The 19,155-nt window shown below is 48.9% G+C and overlaps 1 protein-coding gene and 1 long non-coding RNA gene across 2 annotated transcripts in view; one reads left to right on the top strand and one right to left on the bottom strand.

The window, feature by feature from the left end:
* The window catches only part of LOC142591627 (uncharacterized), a 33,728-nt gene extending 21,462 nt beyond the window's left edge, over window positions 1-12,266 (top strand). Inside the window, exon 2 of the mRNA XM_075703925.1 lies at window positions 11,782-12,266. Coding sequence (XP_075560040.1) covers window positions 11,782-12,057 — 276 coding nt within the window. The 3' untranslated portion in view covers window positions 12,058-12,266. The remainder of the gene's footprint in view (window positions 1-11,781) is intronic.
* LOC142591633 (uncharacterized) overlaps window positions 1-19,155 on the bottom strand; it is a 93,571-nt gene that overhangs the window by 56,709 nt on the left and 17,707 nt on the right. The window lies entirely within an intron of this gene.

The raw sequence follows: 19,155 nt of genomic DNA, 5'->3' as shown, positions 1-19,155 counted from the left end.
CGCGGCGTAGTGTCGTGATGCAGAGCTGGATGTGCAGACGAGAGACGATGAGGAATTGCTGTTGCTGGGGCGCTTCGGCCGCTTTGTTAGAGTGTCAGCAGGTGCCTTCCTTCAGCATTCGACTTGTACAAATCCCATTCGTGGTTGTGTCCACCTATATATATATATATATATATATATATATATATATATATATATATATATATATATATATATATATATATATATATATATATATGTCTCTGTGTGTGTAATGACGGAGGCGAGAAGTAGGCGAATGGTATATTTACACAATATTTACAAAGAAAGCTAAGGTAACAGATGATATCTGATCCGGCCAATGTGCAAGTGATCTCATAATTGTCTTCATCGCTCTGCAAGAACTCCCGTTCATCCATGTATCAATCGCTCCGTAATATCACCCTTCGGTAGCGGAAGCGCCGTCCTGGCGCTTGCTGCGAAGGTGAGGTGCTAGAAGGGAAATAGGGCTTCAGCCGGGAAACGTGAACAGCATCAGTTGGTAGCTACGTCGAAGAAGCAGGGCCCAGGGGTATAATCTCGTAATTAACGCCACAGAGTTCACGCAGCACCTTGTAGGGCTCGGTGTAACGTAGGAGGAGCTTCTCTAATAGGCCAACGCGGCAGCATGGCCACCATAGGAGGACCAGAGAGCCAGGCATCAATTGCACATTTCTGTGTTGGCGGTCGTAACGGGACTTTGGGGAGTGCTGTGAAAGCACAGAGTTGGCCGTGGGCAAGTTGATGAGCTGCACAAGCTCAACCAACGACGTCGCTGGCGTATTCAGTAAATTAGTGAGGAGCCGATGGAAGGAGAGTCTCGAATGACAATGCAGGATGTCGGCCAAACAATAAATAAAAACGGAGAATGTCCAGCGGCGTCATGCTGGCACGAATCGTGCGCGAAGGTAACAAATGGCAACGTGCTGTCCCAGTTACGGTGATCAGGTGAAACATGCACACTAGCATCTAAGTTAGCGTTCGGTTGAGATTCTCGGTAAGTCCATTCGTCTGTGGATCATAAGCGGTGGTGAGTTTATGTTCAGCGGAGCAGGCACGAAGAAGGTCATCGATCACTCGTGGGAGGAAATACTTCCTGTGATCGGTGAATAGCTGCCGAGGGGCGCCATGGTGTAGAATTACGTCGCGAGGTCTGTGGAACGAGCTTGTCGGCAATGCCCGGGAGATTGCGAAGCGCGTGGCGTAGTCTATCGTGACCGCAGCCCTCTTATTTCCCGAGATGGACGTAGGGGAAGGGCCTATAAGGTCAAAGCCGCCGCGGAAGAATGGCTCTGCAGGGATATCTAATTAATCGGTTGTAGCTGGCCCGCAGGCAACACTTAAGGGTGGTTGCGGCATTGGCAGCGTTCATAAGCAGTGACGTAGCGGGGCACAAAACGGTACATGCCAGGCCAGAAAAACCGCGCCCGATGCAAGCGCATGTACGCGAGACACCTAGGTGACTGGCAGTTGGTACTTCGTGAAGCTGGCGAAGAACGCTGGATCGGAGAATGCGAGGTAGAACAAGCAGAAGCTGAGCTGTCATTACCATCCATCTGAGCAGTGATTACGAAGTTACAGAACGTTCTCATGTAGCGACAACGTTCTGTGCGAAAGCCAGCAGAAGGCATGCTGGCCTGTAATCACAGATGAAGTTCGGCCAAACAAGTGAGACTTAAATTTGGCCACAGCCCAGACTAAAGCCAGGCAATCGCGTTCAGTGATGGAAAAGTTTCGTTCTCGCGATGAAAAAAAGCGACTGGCATAGGCGATGACACGTTCCTTCTCGTGCTGTTTTTAGCCAAGGACATCGCCAATTCCAAGACCACTGGCATCGGTGCGAAGGCGATGAGGGGTCGAAATGGGCCAGTATTGGTGGTGTAGTCAGTAGACGGGATGAGAGCAGAAAACCAAGCTCCCTGTTCGGGTCCCCACACGAAACGAACTTCCTTCTTCGGGAGTTCTGTGTGTGGGCGGGCGATTACGCGAAGTTCCGGACAAAGCGAAGAAAGTACGAACATAATCATATGAAACTCCGGGCGTCATTGGCTGATCATGGCATGGGAAACTGTTGCATTACTCGCACCTTATCGGGGTCTGAACACCGGCAGAACTGACGAGGTGACCGAGCCTATAGTTATTTGGCTTCGCCCAAAACGGCACTTGGCACAGTTGCGCTGAAGATGGGTTCGACGGAAGACGGCAAGAACAGCCAATAAACGGGAGAGGTGGCTGTGAAACGTGGGCGAGTAGATAATGACATCATTTACACTGTCTCAACAGCATGATCTTGAATTGGTAGAGGCCATCTGGCATAATAAATGTGGCGTTTCGGCGGTCCATAGAGTCGACTTAAATCTGCCTAAACCGGACCGAAGGTCGACTTTCAAGAAATATTGGGCTCCATGAAGGCATTTGAGGGCGTCATCGATATCAGGCACAAGTGTAGATGTCTTCATGGGTTACCTTGTGAAAAGTCCGATAATCAACCGAGAAGTGCCAGTTGCCGTCCTTCTTTTTCATGAGAACGACAGGGGATGCCCGCGGGCTAAACGAAGGTTCGATTACATCTTCTGTAATAATTTTTTCGACCTCGTTCTGGATGACATCACTTCACGATGGGATACGCAATATGAATTCTAAGTATAGGGTTAGCGTCACCATTGTTGATTCGATTAGTCACGACAGACGTTTGACCTAGAGGGAGACCGACAAAGTGTAAGATCTCAGCGACATGCTTGCGGGACAACCTTCGTAAACAGGTTGAGGTTGAGAATGGAAACGGCCACTCTATTGTCAGCAATAGAAAAAATGATGTGAGCAAGGGTGACATTACGGGGTAACAGAACGTCGATAATCCGAAACAATACGTAGTCGCCATTGGGAATATCGTGTGAAGACGTCAAAATAACATATGTAGCAGCTTGAGTTGGCACGCCAACGTGATGACGAGAGCATAAGCTTGGTGCTATGTTGGCTGGAATATGGGGAAGATGGGGCAGCTCAAGCTGAAGAGCACCGGTCGCCCACTCAATTAGGACAGAACAACTGGACAAAAATCTAAGCGGAGGATCAAGTCCTGGGGTCACTTCTTAATGACGGCTAAAGTGAGATGACCAGCAATGCAGACGCGGTAGGTGCGCACTCGAGAACGGCAGGATGCGGGAGGCAGCAGTTGAGAGCACTGATTACAATTCCGGCTTCCACTTTGGTTGCGGAGAAGCCAGGAAACACTCATTCATCGATTGCGACTGGGTGTGACATACACCTACCGATACCGTCAAGAGATTGGACAAGCACGGGACCCTCAATGTAGCGTCTGTCACACTCTCGAGACAACAGCTTACGTGCTTTGCGTGTGCCCTCAATATGCGGCCGAACGAAGAACACTCAAATCTACTGCTGACTCTTGCCCCTTTTCAGAAGAAAAGCTTTTGGGCGCGTGGAGGAGTATTGACTGTGCCCAACATGCCATAATATCACTTTTGAACTTTTTTAGTGAGACTGGTTCAGACGACGCCTCTAGAAGCTGTGAGACGTGCAGTCAGTGCGAAATGTGTTTGCGCAATAACTTTTTGTGACAAGATTACTCTTACGTGTATGGCGTCTTCAGTGCACTGCATGCGCATCAGCATATTGGACAACGTGTATATTGTATCTCATTGTACCATAACATAATCGCCAGCCACCTACCTTTCCCTGTATTTCCCACTTCCCCTTTCTCCAGTGAGGTGCAGCAGGCTATAGACACGCTCTCCAGGCCGACCTCTCCTCCTTTCTCTTCATTAAAATCTACTCCTCCTCCTCCTTATGAAGGCGACGACGAAGATCTGCCTTCGTCACAGAGATCTGTGCCCCAGTGTCGATGAGCGCAGAAATACTGGCGCCAACAACAGCAACGTTTAACAAGCTTCGTCTAGTCGGCAGCATCAGGAGAGGATTTATGGTGGGTGTCGTCAATGCAGCGTCACCTCCGGAAGCTAAACTGCTTAGTTTTCTTGATAAGCACGTGCAGGGCTGAAAAGGAACGAGGGGTAGCGACTCTGCGGTGAGCATTGAGCGTCCGTGGCGGGACGATGGGCGACAGCTTGGTGGCGAGCGTGGCTGGTGACCACGCGGCGACGGGGAGCTTCTAGTTATCCTTGTGGGAGCATCGGCGATGGAGAAATAAAACTGGGTGGAAGGCGGGAAGTGGTTGCTATCCGGACGGTGCTAAGAGGTAGGTGGCTTGCGAGGCGGCGAGAACCATCGAGTGGCGCAGTAATGGGCGACGATATCCTCAAGGGTTTTCCAGGCAGCAGGGTCACGAGTTCGCGTAGCGAACCGATCTTTATAGTATGAGCGTGGACGCCATTAAGTTTTTGTCACGTTGGCCACGGTGGACACAGAGGGAATGTCCATGCTGGCGAGCTCCTGTCGGGCAATGGCTTGGACGAATGGTTTCGTAGTCAGGCTCGAGTCACAGGCGTGAACTGGAGCAGGGTATCATGGCCTCAAGTTGGGGGCGTACAGTCCGTGTTCCCAGTCTGGTGGAACTGGCGGCTGGGGTGGCGTCTGGACTTCGCAAGAAGTCGTTGCCAGCGTTTGGGAATACGGGCAAATGCATGGCCAATGGGCCGGCTTTTAGCCGGCTGAAAACGCCGGCACTCTTTTGTAATACCTTCGACTGTACAGAAATTTTTGCACATTACAAAGTTGAAGGCGTCGTCGGTGAACCCTTTCAAGGTATGCCTAACCTTTTCGTCCTCAGGCAACTGGACATCGGACTTTCGACACAGCCATAACACGTCTGCGATGCAGGACACGTAAGATTCTGTACACGTCTGCACACGTGACGCGAGCACCTTTATCGCGGCGATCATCTGGCCAACGAGCTTCCCAAACACGTCGCGCAGTATTCCTGTGCAGTTGTCCCAGCTCCCGATCTCAGCTTCGGGGTTATCAAACCATAGTTTTTCTGTGTCCTTGAGGTAGAAAATATTATCTGCCAACATCAGAGTAGGGTTCCATCGGTTGTTAGCACTTACGCGTTCCTACTCCGCCAGCCAGTCTCAACGTCCACTTCACCGGAAGCCCCGAACGTGCCAGGATCCCTGGGTTGCAACAGCATATCTATTGAAGCGGCGGGCGCTGATGTAGGCGCTGCGTCTTCCACCACTGGAGACATATATGCAACACGATGGCGGCTGCGGAGTTTCGTTCCGAGGCGTGACGTAGCCCGCACCTCAACCAAAGCGTGTCGGAGTGGACATTTAGGCGAACGATATATTTACAAAATATTTACAAAAGAAGCTAGGGCAAGAGCATCTTATATATCCATTTTGGAGGTTGTCTAAAGGACAGGCTTATGCCTAATAAATTACTGCAACATACTGAGCAGGAGTTGTCTTTTGCACGCACTCGTTATGTGACAGGAGCCGCTGCACAACAACGCCGTCTGTCCTGCTGAAGAATCATTCGAAAACCTTGGTACTTCCGTTGGTGTTTCTCCCGGCATATGGTCAAAACATCTCCGTTTTGCATTACCATTTTCGAATAGCAAAGAATATTCGACAACTACGAAAAGCAATTTCTTTAACCACTAAGAAATCGAATAGGATACTTTCGGGTTAATACTGGACATAATGAATAGTTGTACGCCTATATTGTTTTCCTGTTTGATTTTCTTTTCACATTCCTTGTCACACGCTGTCATCTTTTCTTTGTGATGCGTGTGAATTCAGCCACGTTTGCAGCGTCTCGTGTTGTTTTTATTATAATAATTTCTTTAACCACTAAGCAATCGAATAGGATACTTCCGGCTTAATACTGAAGATAATGAATCATCATCATCATGATCATCATCATCATCAGCAGCAGCCTAGTTACGCCCACTGCTGGGCAAAGGCCTCTCCCATACTTCTCCAACTACCCCGGTCATGTACTAATTGTGGCCATGTTGTCCCTGCAAACGTCTTAATGTCATCCGCCCACCTAACTTTCTGCCGCCCCCTACTACGCTTCCCTTCCCTTGGAATCCAGTCCGTAACCCTTAATGACGATCGGTTATCTTCCCTCCTCACTACATGTCCGGTCCCTGCCCATTTCTTTTTCTTGATTTCAACTAAGATGTCATTTACCCGCGTTTGTTCCCTCACCCAATCTGCTCTTTTCTTATCCCTTAACGTTACACCTATCATTCTTCTTTCCATAGCTCGTTGCGTCGTCCTCAATTTCAGCAGAACCCTTTTCGTAAGCCTCCAGGTTTCTGCCCCGTAGGTGAGTACTGGTAAGACACAGCTGTTATACACTATGCTCTTGAGGGATATTGGCAACCTGCTGTTCATGATTTCATGATTTGAGAATGCCTGCTAAACGCACCCCAGCCCATTCTTATTCTTCTGGTTATTTCAGTCTCATGATCCGGATCCGTGGTCACTACCTGCCCTAAGTAGATGTATTCCCTTACCACTTCCAGTGCCTCGCTACCTATCGTAAACTGCTCTTCTCTTTCGAGACTGTTAAACATTACTTTAGTTTTATGTAGATTAATTTTCAGACCCACCCTTCTGCTTTGCCTCTCCAGGTCAGTCAGCATACATTGCAATTGGTCCCCTGATTTACTATGCAAGGCAATATCATCAGCGAATCGCAAGTTGCTAAGGTATTCTCCATCAACTTTTATCCCCAATTCTTCCCACTCCAGGTCTCTGAATACCTCCTGTAAACATGCTGTGAATAGCATTGGAGATATCGTATCTCCCTGTCTGACGCCTTTCTTTATTGGGATTTTGTTGCATTCTTTGTGAAGGATTACGGTGGCTGTGGAACCGCTATAGATATCTTCCAGTATCTTTACATATGGCTCATCTACACCCTGATTCCGTAGTGCCTTCATGACTGCTGAGGTTTCGACTGAATCAAATGCTTTTTCGTAATCAATGAAGGCTATATATAAGGGTTGGTTATATTCCGCACATTTCTCTATCACCTGATTGATAGTGTGAATATGGTCTATTGTTGAGTAGCCTTTACGGAATACTGCCTGGTCCTTTGTTTGACAGAAATCTAAGGTATTCCTGATTCTATTTGCGATTACCTTAGTAAATACTTTGTAGGCAACGGACAGTAAGCATATCGGTCTATAATTTTTCAAGTCTTTGGCGTCTCCTTTCTTATGGATTAGGATTATGTTACCGTTCTTCCAAGATTCCGGTACGTTCGAGGTCATGAGGCATTGTGTATATAGGCGGCCAATCTTTCTAGGACAGTGTTCCCACCCTCCTTCAACAAATCTGCTGTTACCTGATCCTCCCCAGCTGCCTTCCCCCTTTGCATAGCTCCCAAGGCGTTCTTTACCTCTTCCAGTGTTACTTGTGGGATTTCAAGCTCCTTTAGCGTATTCTCTCTCACCTTATCGTCGTGGGTGTTACTGGTACTGTATAAATCTCTATAAAACTCTTCAGCCACTTGAACTATCTCATCCATATTAGTAACGATATTGCCGGCTTTGTCTCTTAACGCACACATCTGATTCTTGCCTATTCCTAGTTTCTTCTTCAATGATTTTAGTCTTCCTCCGTACCTGAGAGCCTGTTAAATTCTATCCATATTATAGTTCCTTATGTCCGCTGTCTTACGCTTGTTGATTAACTTAGAAAGTTCTGCCATTTCTATTGTAGTTGTAGGGTTAGAGGCTTTCATACATTGGCGTTTCTTGATCAGACCTTTCGTCTCCTTGGATAGCTTACTGGTTTCCTGTTTAACGGCGTTACCACCGACTTCTATTGCGCACTCGTTAATGATGCCCATAAGATTGTCGTTCATTGCTTCAACACTATGGTCCTCTTCCTGGGTTAAAGCGGAATACCTGTTCTGTAGCTTGATCCGGAATTCCTCTAGTTTCCCTCTTACCGCTAACTCATTGATTGGCTTCTTATGTACCAGTTTCTTCCGTTCCCACCTCAAGTCAAGGCTAATTCGAGTTCTTACCATCCTATGGTCACTGCAGCACACTTTGCCGAGCACGTGTACATATTGTATGATGCCAGGGTTCGCGCAGAGTATGAAGTCGATTTCATTTCTAGTCTCACCATTCGGGCTCCTCCACGTCCACTTTCGGCCAACCCGCTTGCGGAAAAAGGTATTCATTTTCGGCATATTATTCTGTTCTGAAAACTCTATTAATAACTCTCCTCTGCTGTTCCTAGAGCCTATGCCATATTCCCCCACTGACTTGTCTCCGGCCTGCTTCTTGCCTACCCTGGCATTGAAATCGCCCATCAGTATACTGTATTTTGTTTTGACGTTACCCATCGCCGATACCACGTCTTCATAGAAGCTTTCGACTGCCTGGTCATCATGACTAGATGTAGGGGCCTAAACCTGTACAACCTTCATTTTGTACCTCTTATTAAGTTTCACAACAAGACATGCCACCCTCTCGTTAATGCTATAGAATTCCTGTATGTTACCAGCTAAGTTGTTATTAATCAGGAATCCGACTCCTAGTTCTCGTCTCTCTGCTAAGCCCCGGTAGCACAGGACGTGCCCGCTTTTTAGCACTGTATATGCTTCTTCTCGCCTCCTAACTTCACTGAGCCCTTATATCCAATTTACTGCCCTCTAATTCCTCCAATAGCACTGCTAAACTCGCCTCACTAGATAACGTTCTAGCGTTAAGCTTTGCCAGGTTCATATTCCAATGGCGGCCTGTCCGGAGCCAGGGATTTTTTGCACCCTCTGCACCGTCGCAGGTCTGACCGCCACCGTGGTCAGTTGCTTCGCAGCTGCTGGGGACTGAGGGCCGGGGTTTGATTGTTGCGTTCATATAGGAGGTGAATATAATGAATAGTTGTACGCCTATATTGTTTTCATGTTTGATTTTCTTTTCACATTCCTTGTCACACACTCTCATCTTTTCTTTGTGATGCGTGTGAATTCAGCCACGTTTGCAGCGTCTCGTGTTGTTTTTATCATAATAATTTGCCTGATATGTCAGAAGTTGCAATGATAGTGCATTGTCCGTTTATTTTATTTTTCTTCCACTCAGTTTGTCCTCGACATTAGATGTTTCGAGAAGAAAAAAAGAAAACATTAACCGCTAGTCGGAACATTGCCATCCAATTGTGTGCAGAAGACGACTGGAAAACAAGCACACCTATGGTTGCGGTTTTGAGGGCTTATCGAGCTGGTAAACTTCTGAAAAAGTACGTTGGCGTAGCTGACATTTTATCCTAGTGATATTACCAACAGATGTCTCGCTTGCCAATACTTTGTTTTCCCTAGAATTGCAAAAAAGGGTCTCGTTTTGTTGTCTGCATCCTTCAATAAACACTTGGCATTGTTGCATGCGTAACTCATCTGCAGCTTTAATTATCAATGGATGGCAAAGGTAGTCCCTGTATCAGCAGCAGCTCAATTCTAGAATGGACAAGTGGGCACATGACGGTACCTTCTTTCTTTTTTTTTAATACGATAGCATTATAAGCGGACCTCACCTACTTTATATGTATCGGTCATAGCAAAAACATGGGTTGATCCCTTAGGCAGTGTAGTCGCAATGCGCTAACTTTCACGAGGGAGGAATGCGAGAAACTGGCACTTCGCACATGCGCCATGCTTTCGAAAGAGCGTTTTTTCCGCGATACAAGAATCCGTGTGATTGTAGCCTAATGATTCTAGCATTGCACTGCATACTGGTAGACCTATAATTGTGATCTCACCATCGACGCAGTGTTTCGTCAGAGCATTAAAAGGTTACCAGAAAGATAGATGTGCATTGAGCGTAAGCGAGCGTGTCACCGTGTACTCGAAATGGCAAGTTGTAAGACATGACGATGTACAGAAACGTCACATTCATGAATGTTTGCAAGGCTGCCCGTGACGCGGGCGTACAGATCTCCATACGTTCACAATAATCGCATTCTAAGTATGACACAAAGTTAATGGCGCTAAGCTATGGCCTAGATTTTTTTTTTCCATCGAACCAGGCAAGTAACGATGTCATGTTTATCGGTGAACGATGCTCATCAAAAAGTGCTACTTACTGAGAAGCTTGACCGACCATGAAGTATCGGTAACGCATAATTATTGAGGAAGATTCTTGGAATGAAACGGCAGGCCACTGTACATGGCCTCAAGCATCCAGGCAGCTGGGAGGAGAGAGTAAACCAGGGTAACACAACGTGATGGTATTTAGAAGATGTTTATGCAGACGTTTTTCGAGTTATCTAGGTATTAGAGGTGTTAGTAATTGGCCTTCTTCAAGAGATATTAGATGAAACTCAAAGTGCTTAGCGCTGTGCAGTCTTCCTCACTGCACCTGGGTACCCGCCGCTGTTGCACACTGGCTATGGCCTTGCGCAGCTGAGATCGAGGTTGCGGGTTCGACTCCCGCCGTGATGCTGCATTTCGACGGGGGAGCGAAGTGCGAAAGTGATAGTGTACTTAGATACAGGTGCACCTTCTCGCTTTGCGCGATGCGTTATGCGTCACCGTGAAACGCAACACATTTGCGCAAATGCGCATGCACGTCTTGTACCGCTGACTTCAATGGGGCATGAATTGAATATACTCTAGCATAATTAGGTTTACGTGCACGTGAAGAACCTCAGGTGGCCACAGTTATTATTGAGTCTCCTACTACGGCGTGCTTCATATTCATAGCATAGTTTTGGCACGTAGAACAGCAGAATATTTAATTTTTTTATTTATTTTAGTGCCTCTCTGTTTCTTCCGTCTTAACTCTCGCGCTGTACATCCGTTCCGTTGAACCGTCGAACCCAGCTTTTCGAAGGCGAAATGACGGAGTTTTGTCTACATCACATATACGTCATCATATCAGATCTTGGTGAATGCTGCCGCGGCATTTGTGTACAGCACTCAGGCACGCACGCACGCACGCATGCACGCAAATGCAAGTATCCACGTATATACCAAGGCCAGAGACGAAAGTTTTGTAGCAAACACTTTCAGCAGTAGTTGTGAGGAATTTGCTCGATTAAGCTCCATTTGAATGAATTGCATGTGAATGTCATTCAGCGACCATTAATTGCGCTGAGTTCATCGCAGGTGCATTGTATTGTTTCACTACTAATGAAAGTACCTATTAAGTCCCCGGAAAGCATAGGTACACAAAAGCTAGCAGCGAGTTTTTTCTTAGCCCTAAACACCTGAGTACGTGGAGTGAACTTTCACGGCAAGCTTCTTTCAACGAAGCCGCGGCTTGGCGTGGAAGTTCGCTGTGTTGCGTTTGCCGGAGGAGCTGTACAGACGATTCTAACGGCTTGACAAACACAAAACTCGCATTAGCTACCGAAGGCTAGGGTGATGTGCATCTTTCAAGGATTCCGCTGCATGATTCAGAATAAACTCCGGAAAAACCTATCGCGCGGTAGATCATGAATTTGTAGAAAGTGCCTTGTTAGGCTTAGTTCGTACATAATATTTTCCACGGAAATGTGGCACAAAATGCGACATAAGGGCTGTGCCTTTCTCTCTTTTATGCCCCATTTAACGTACCGCTTGTGTTCTTAGACCTTGCTTCCGTCCTTCATGCGAACTCCAGATGACAATAACCGCTCTTGTACACGCATTCGATTATTGATCGCATCAGCTACAGTTCGGTGGAGCTTGAACGGAAAATAATCTGTGCACTGGCATTATTCCAGTTAACCCGAATGCAGGTTAAGATTAAACGCAGGCGCCGACAAAGGTGTCCCCTTACTTCAGACGCTGCCACGGGATGCCAAGCCCCAGCACTTATAACAACTTCTTCCGCAGATCCAGTGCCTCCGATCTGTCTTCATGACTGCCGGCAAGAGCATCCAGCGAGCTGATGCCCACCTGTCGGCGGTGCTGGCCAAGTGTCTCCGGGACTCGTTCACGGACAGCAATCGCTCAGCGGATGTTCGCCAGGCGCTGCTCGCGCTGATCGAGTTCCGGGCTTCGGCATGGAAGCTTGGGGTCGCTCAGCAGCGCTACTACTGTGTACACGACGGTGGTGCTGCAGTCACCGACGGACACAGCGGCTGCTCCGGTGCAGCGCCGTTGCAATAATTCTATGGCTTTCCATAGAAAGGAACAGATAGCTTTGACCTCTCTTCTGGTTTGTTGTTGTATAGAGTTGCTTCTGTCTTTCGTCTCTTTTACTTTCGTTTCTGCTATTCTGAACGAGGCTCTCACCTTTCTACAACTCCATAAATATTTTCTTTATCTATAGGGGATGTTGTGTAAGCATAAATAGGAAGAATTTACAATGGCATAATTGCAGGGGCTTATGCAACTAGGCGTTTTAATATCTTCTTTTTTCAGTTTTTGCTGCCGCCATCTTTGGTAAATAAAATAAATAAGTAAAGCTTTCCCGTTCCGCTTTATTAACCACACAGTTTCAAAGTATGTTGAGACGCTCTCGCATCGAGGAGCCAATGCTACATAAACTTATACGTAACATTAGCGAAAGTTCCTCTGGCATAAATGGTTTCTGAGTTCGTACTGTGTCTATAAAAATCTCCTACGTCGTTACTTTTCAGCAGAACTAGTACGCGTTAAGGAATTGAGTTATGGATCACAAACGACAAGTGGACCACAGTTCAACTTGCAGCTTCACCTGAGCCCATTGCTTTTGAAATGTAAAAAAATATATTGTCAAGCACTACAAGGAAGCCCATACGATTTCCTCAGAAAGAAAAGCGCCGCAGTTGATGAAAAATGTGTCGTGGTCCCTTTTTGACAGTGAGTATCCGCCCTCATCGATAACAAGCGAACAAACACTGACACCAAAGACAACATAGTTTGAAATTACTTGTGCTTAATAAATGAAATAAAGAAAGAATAAATTAATGGAAATGAAAGTGGATGAAAAAAAAAACACTTGCCGCAGATGAGGAACGACCCCACAACCTTCGCATTACGCTTGCGATGCTCTTCCAATTCAGCTACCGCGGCGCCGTTTCCCCCATCTACTTTCTTGTGTATATATGTTTTCCAGTAGAATCCTGGAACAAATGTTAGCCAGCGCCACCGGTCGTAAACCTTGGCGGCGGATGTGGAACATCCTTTCTGCCGCAGGCGTCACGAAAACATGATCTCTTTTGATGAAGGCAACCGGTCAATAAACCCACACATGCTAGCCGAAGGCATCAGTGATGCCGGATTCGAGACCCTCGTTATGTAATAAACGAGAAGAAAGGGCGTTACCCGAGGGGCCCGATTTTTATTAATGACATTATTACGGGTATGTTGGGGAGTATAGAAAGAGTGTATTTACAATATATATATATATACAAAATGAGTCAGAGCTGTTAAGATGGCTGCCCGCCAACAACACGCAACAGCCAGCGCCCCGTGATGTTGTTCTTCCTATCTTTTTTCATCCTTCCGTAACAGGACCCCCGGGTGGTGAAGCGCCGGCTCGGTGCATGGGAGGCGAAGAATTGCGAGCGAAGTATGGCATCAGCCACAAAACGTGGACGACGTCAACAGGCATCAGACTTGAGGATGTATCAAACTGTAGCGGTGAAATTTCGTATTTTAAGTTGTTAACTTGAAGTAGGACTTCATAGGGCCCTGTGTAGCGAGAGAGAGAAGCTTCCGGGAGAGGCCAACCCGACCACATGGTGACCAAAGGAGCAACCAAGCACCTGGCGCGAACTTAAAGGGACACTAATGCGAAACAATAAATCAGTTTAGACTAATGAAGCATTGTTTCAGAACCCTGCAGGAAGGCATTTCAAAAAGATAGTTTGATTATTAGATGAGAAAATGAAGGTCCAAGTATCAGTATTTGAATTTCGTGCCGAAACCCCAGCGCCGTACGTCAGCGTGAGGTCAGGGATTCCAAAGAGTGTTTGGCATTTGGGCCGCGTTGGCTGAATAAAGGTTCCCGAAACTTGCCATGTTTAATATTTGGTTCCTTTAGAACTCAGTGTAGTCCATCTGTACCGCCATATATAATTAGTAGGCCCTAGAAGATGCCATAATAATCCAAGACGTCACAGCCCCCAGGTGCGGGAACTTAAGTAGGCGTCGCCACCCGTATTTCGTTCTTGCGCCTTTTCTGGCTTAACAAACGTCTTAACGTTGTAGTAGTGGTGCTTTTGGTGTTGTAGAACGGTAATTTACTGATGCAGAAGAAATCATTTTTCACTTTAGTGTCCCTTTACGATCGCGATAGCACCGGTCTAACGCTGTTTTTGTATATGCTGCGAGGCTAATAAACGAGATCAGGCGACTGGACGTGCCATGTGAGCGCGATCGATGACTTCACAAGCGTACTCAGGTACAACACGTGGCACAGAAGGGAGGATGGTGTCAAACGGCAATGTCGGGTTGCGATCATATTGCTACGGAATAGTTTTTACCAATGACGAAGAGGCGAGCAGTAAGAAGACGACGACGACGATTGGGGGCTAGCTCGGGCTGTTGCCTCTTGGCCAAGTGCGGCGTAATACTGTTACGTAAGAAGACGCAGATAAAAAGCTATATACAAGTATATTTGCAACGTAATACGCCGCACTTGGCCAAGAGGCAACAGCCCGCGCTAGCCTCCAATCGTCGTCGTCGTCTTCTTACTGCTCGCCTCTTCGTCATCGGTGATACTATTCCGTAGCACTACCCCCGGCGGCAAAAGCGCCGTCCCGGAGCGACTAAAGGCCGGACTCGGAAGCAGTGTAGTAGGCCTTGAGCCTACTGACGTGCACGACATCACTAGATGCCAGAGTAGATGACGAGGTTGAGCTCACAGGAGCAATTTCGTACGTCACAGGCCTCACCTGGCGCAGCACGCGGTAGGACCCTGTGTATCACGAAAGCACCTTTTGTGAAAGTCCGACGTGACGAGAGGGTGACCACAAGAGCACGAGCGCACCAGGCGAAAACTGTACGTCACGGTGGCGGGCGTTGTACTGACACTGCTGAGTGGTTTGCGAGTCCGTCAGTCGAGCACGGGCAAGCTGGCGTGCGTGGTCGGCGAGGGCGATGGCATCGCGCGCATACTCGCTTGTTGAGATCGAAGCAGGAGGAAGTGCCGTGTCAAGGGGCAAGGCCGGTTCGCGACCGTAGAGTAGATAAAAGGGAGAAAATCCGGCGTTGTCGTGCCGGGAAGAATTATAAGCAGATGTGACGTAAGGAAGGGCAATGTCCCAATCGTGGTGGTCCTTGGAAACGTACTTGCACAGCATATCGGTTGAGTACGGTTTAACCGCTCTGTCAGGCCATTGGTTTGAGGATGGTATGAAGTTGTCAGCTTGTGTTGAGTGGAGTAGGAACGTACAATGCCGGTGATAACTTTCGAGAGGAAGTTACGACCAAGGTCAGTGAGCAGCTGTCGCGGGGCGCCATGAAGTAAGATAATGTCACGCAAGCGAAAGTCTGCGACGTCAGTGGCGCAACTGGTAGGGACAGCCCGCGTGATAGCGTATCGGGTGGCGGAATCAGTTGCGACGGCTACCCATTTGTTCCCAGAGGATGACGTGCGAAAGGGACCGAGGAGGTCTAATCCAACACGAAAGAACGGTTCCACAGGGACAGTGATCGGCTGGAGATGACCCGCAGGTAGCACCTGAGGTGTTTTCCGACGCTGGCGTAATACCGTATTACGCCGCACTTGGCCAAGAGCCCGCGCTAGCCTCCAATCGTCGTCGTCGTCTTCTTACTGCTTGCCTGTTCCTCATCGGTAATACTATACCGTAGCAATCGGTTGTAAATATATTTGTATATGGCTTTTCATCTGCGTCTTCTTACGTAACATATCTGGTGGAGGTTGAGGTTCCCTGTACCTCGTCACGGAGCTTCGCAGTGGACGGTACGTCGAGCCTAGCTTCATGGCTCCCGGCGATGACAACTCGACTCAGCCGCCTCCGACACCTACTGCCACTTCGACGACCTACATCACTCTCCCTGCTCCTCGTGATCCTGGCGTATTCTCGGGCAAAGATGGGAAGACGTCGAGGACTGGATCAGCCTTACGAACACGTCAGCCGCAATAACCGGTGGGACCCTTCTATCATGCTCGCCAACGTAGTCTTTTACCTCGGTGGCACACCTCGAGTTTGGTTTCGGACGCACGAAGATGAGCTCACCAGTTGGGATTCGCTCAAGCAAAAGCTCCGAGACTTGTTCCGCAACCCCTACGGTCACAAAATTGCCGCGCAGAAGGCGCTTTCCGGCCGTGTGCAGACGTCAACAGAGCCCTATGTCACGTACATTCAGGACGTCTTGGCTCTGTGCCGCAAAGTTGATGCACACATGACTGAGTCAGACAATGCATCCCACATCCTTAAAGGCTTTGCCGATGACGCCTTCAACTTGCTCGTATTCAACAACGTCGCGACGGTGGATGCTGTTATAAAAGAGTGCCGCCGCCTGGAACTCGCTAAAAGCCGACGTATCGACCAGCAGTTTGCCCAACACCCCAGCGACATCTTCCTGTGCCGACGCTCCTCGTCCGAAGAACACTGGCGATATTACCATAATCGTCGGGCGTGACATCGAGGCCGCCTATCCGGCTGCCTTCGACTCCAGCCCCACCAACGCACCTGCAGTCACGGTTTCCCTGATCCAGGCAGTTGTCCGCCAGGAGTTCGAAAACAGGGGCCTTCACACCATCTGCTCGGCCCATAGCCCTGATACCAATCCGGCTTCTTCCATTCCGCCCCGTCCCGCATCTTCTTACCTACCACGCTTCCGCAACCCATCTGAATGGCACACTGCTGACGACAAGCCCATTTGTTTTCACTGCCGTCGCATCGGGCACATTGCTCGGCACTGTCGAAGTCGCTGCACTTCCCCGACCCGGTCTGCTTATACTGTCTACTCTCGCCCCTCAGGTGGCCCTTCTCGTCCCTATGCCGCTCGCTCCGATAATGCCGCCACTGGCTCTCCTGCGCCGAACCGCCCCTATTCTCGTTCACCTTCGCCACAACGACGACAATCTCGCTCTCCCCAGCCCCGTCGCTCCTTTTCGCCGACTCCCTTCGGACGCTGCTCCCGGCCGGAAAACTAGATGATGCAGCGCCTCGAGGTGACGCTGCATTGCTCCCTACGCCGCCAAATCCTCTACTGACGTTGCCCACTCATCTGAACCTTCTTGACGTGCAAGTCGACGGTGTTCCTGTATCTGCTCTTATAGACACTGGGGCGCATTTGTCGGTAATAAGCTGACCTTCATAGCCGCCTGAAAAAAATAATCACGCCCGCCACGACGCATGTTGTCCGTGTCGCCGATGGCGGAACAGCCCCCGTAATTGGTATGTGTGCCGCCCGTGTCTCCTTCGCCGATCGCTCCACAATTGTGCCATTCACAGTCATCGCCCACTGTCCCCACGACATCATCCTCGGCTTTGACTTCCTCTCCGCACATTTTTCTCTCATGGATTGTTCCGCCAGTACTCTCCGCCTTGACCTGCCTGTTCTGGATCCCGGTGAACCACACCCCAGTCGCCTCAGTGCCGTCGACTTCGTTCGAATTTGTTTCGTCCATACCAGTAGAAGATGACAACTTCATTTTTTCAATTAGGGACAGGATACCAGAGAAACTGGTATCCTGTCCCGGCGGGACTGTATCCCTGCGGCACGCCGGACGTTACAGGGAGCGAGTTAGACTTGACACTGTTAAGGGAAACAAACTGAGAGCGGTTAGTGAGAAATTGGGCGATTCAGTTTAGAACGTCGGAGCTCCATTAGTAGACGCTTGTGTGGTACTTTATCAAAAGCTTTGGCGAAGTCAAGAAAAATAGCATCTGTTTGTAGGTTATTGTCGAGGTTAGCATGCAGGTGGTGAAGAATAAGGGCTAGCTGGGATTCCCATGAGAGGCCTTTATGAAATCCAAGTTGAGAGGGATTAAAAAAGCTTTACGAATCAAGGAACTGCATGATCTGAGAGTACATGATATGTTACATTATTTTGCAACGCACACTGGTTAGAGATATGGGGCGGTAATTTAACGGACAGTCTGTTGCCTGCTTTGTGTACTGGAATGACCTTCCCACACTTCCAGTCGTAAGGGAGAACTTACATCTTCATCGGTGGCTGCTGGTAGTAGCAGTAGTAGGTAGTAGTAGTAGTAGTAGTAGTAGTAGTCGTAGCTGGTAGCCGCCTGGTGACGGCCAACTGGAAGGTTGGCTCCACTGAGTGGTGGTGGAGTAGTAGACAATATCGCGAGGGCGTTTAACTTGCTTAGGGCGCGGAGCGTTGACGGCGAACCCATCGTAGTCCCATTTCGCTGTTCTGGCACCGACGGTAAACGTGGCCCGCTTGTCTGCAGTGATAACACAGTGGACGATGGTCGGGGGCGCGCCAAACGTACGTATTCCTTGGAACGCTGCGCTGGGCAACGGTCGGGCGTTCTGGCAGCGGCGGCGGTGGACGACGGAATTGCGGCACTGCGGGGCCCTGGCGTTGCGCATAGGTGGACAGTGTCGGCGGGCGACGGCGGCGTACATCATCGCTTCTGGCTGGGGTTGGGGTGATTCGGGCGGCCCCTCAGAAACTCCAAGTGATCAAAGTAGTTCACGCTTGACAATGCCAGTCACAGAGGCCACCTGGGTAGCGACGAAGGCAAGATCTTGCGCAGTGCTTCGCGCACAATGGCCCTTCGCCCAATGGCCCTGGTCTCTTGAAGGTTCTCGGAACGGAGTGCTTGGATGGCACACTGGGGCGTGAGCACTTGGCGGTTATATTGCCTAGTGCGCATTTCCAATTCAGTCACTGATGCCTCTCTAGAAAACTCAACTACGCTGTTCGGTGGGTTGCGGATCAGTCCGTCGAAAAGTTTATGCTTGACGCCCCGCATCAGGAAACGGACTTTTTTCTCCTCCGCCATTTCCGAGTCGGCGTGCCGCAAAAGACAGGCCATCACCTCCGTGAAGATCGCTATGGTCTCATTGGGCAGCCGTACGCGGGTTTGTAGTAGAGCTTGGGCGCGCTCTTTCCGCACGACGCTAGTGAATGTCTCCAGAAAGCCGCTTCGGAATAGGTCCCACGTCGTTTAGGTGGCTTCTCGATTCTCGAACCGCGTCCAGGCGGCGTCTTCAAATGCGAAATAGACATGTCGCAGCTTGTCGCTGTTCCAGCTGTTAAACGTAGCGAGCCTCTTTCCTGCATAGTGGGTTCACGCCTCCACAAACAATATGGGGGGGGGGCACCGAAGAGTGGTG

Source organism: Dermacentor variabilis, chromosome 8 (genome assembly GCF_050947875.1).
Source record: "Dermacentor variabilis isolate Ectoservices chromosome 8, ASM5094787v1, whole genome shotgun sequence".
NCBI classification, from domain to species: Eukaryota; Metazoa; Arthropoda; class Arachnida; order Ixodida; family Ixodidae; genus Dermacentor; species Dermacentor variabilis.
The sequence above is the reverse complement of the archived record's forward strand: the minus strand, read 5'-3'. Positions and strand labels throughout refer to the sequence as shown.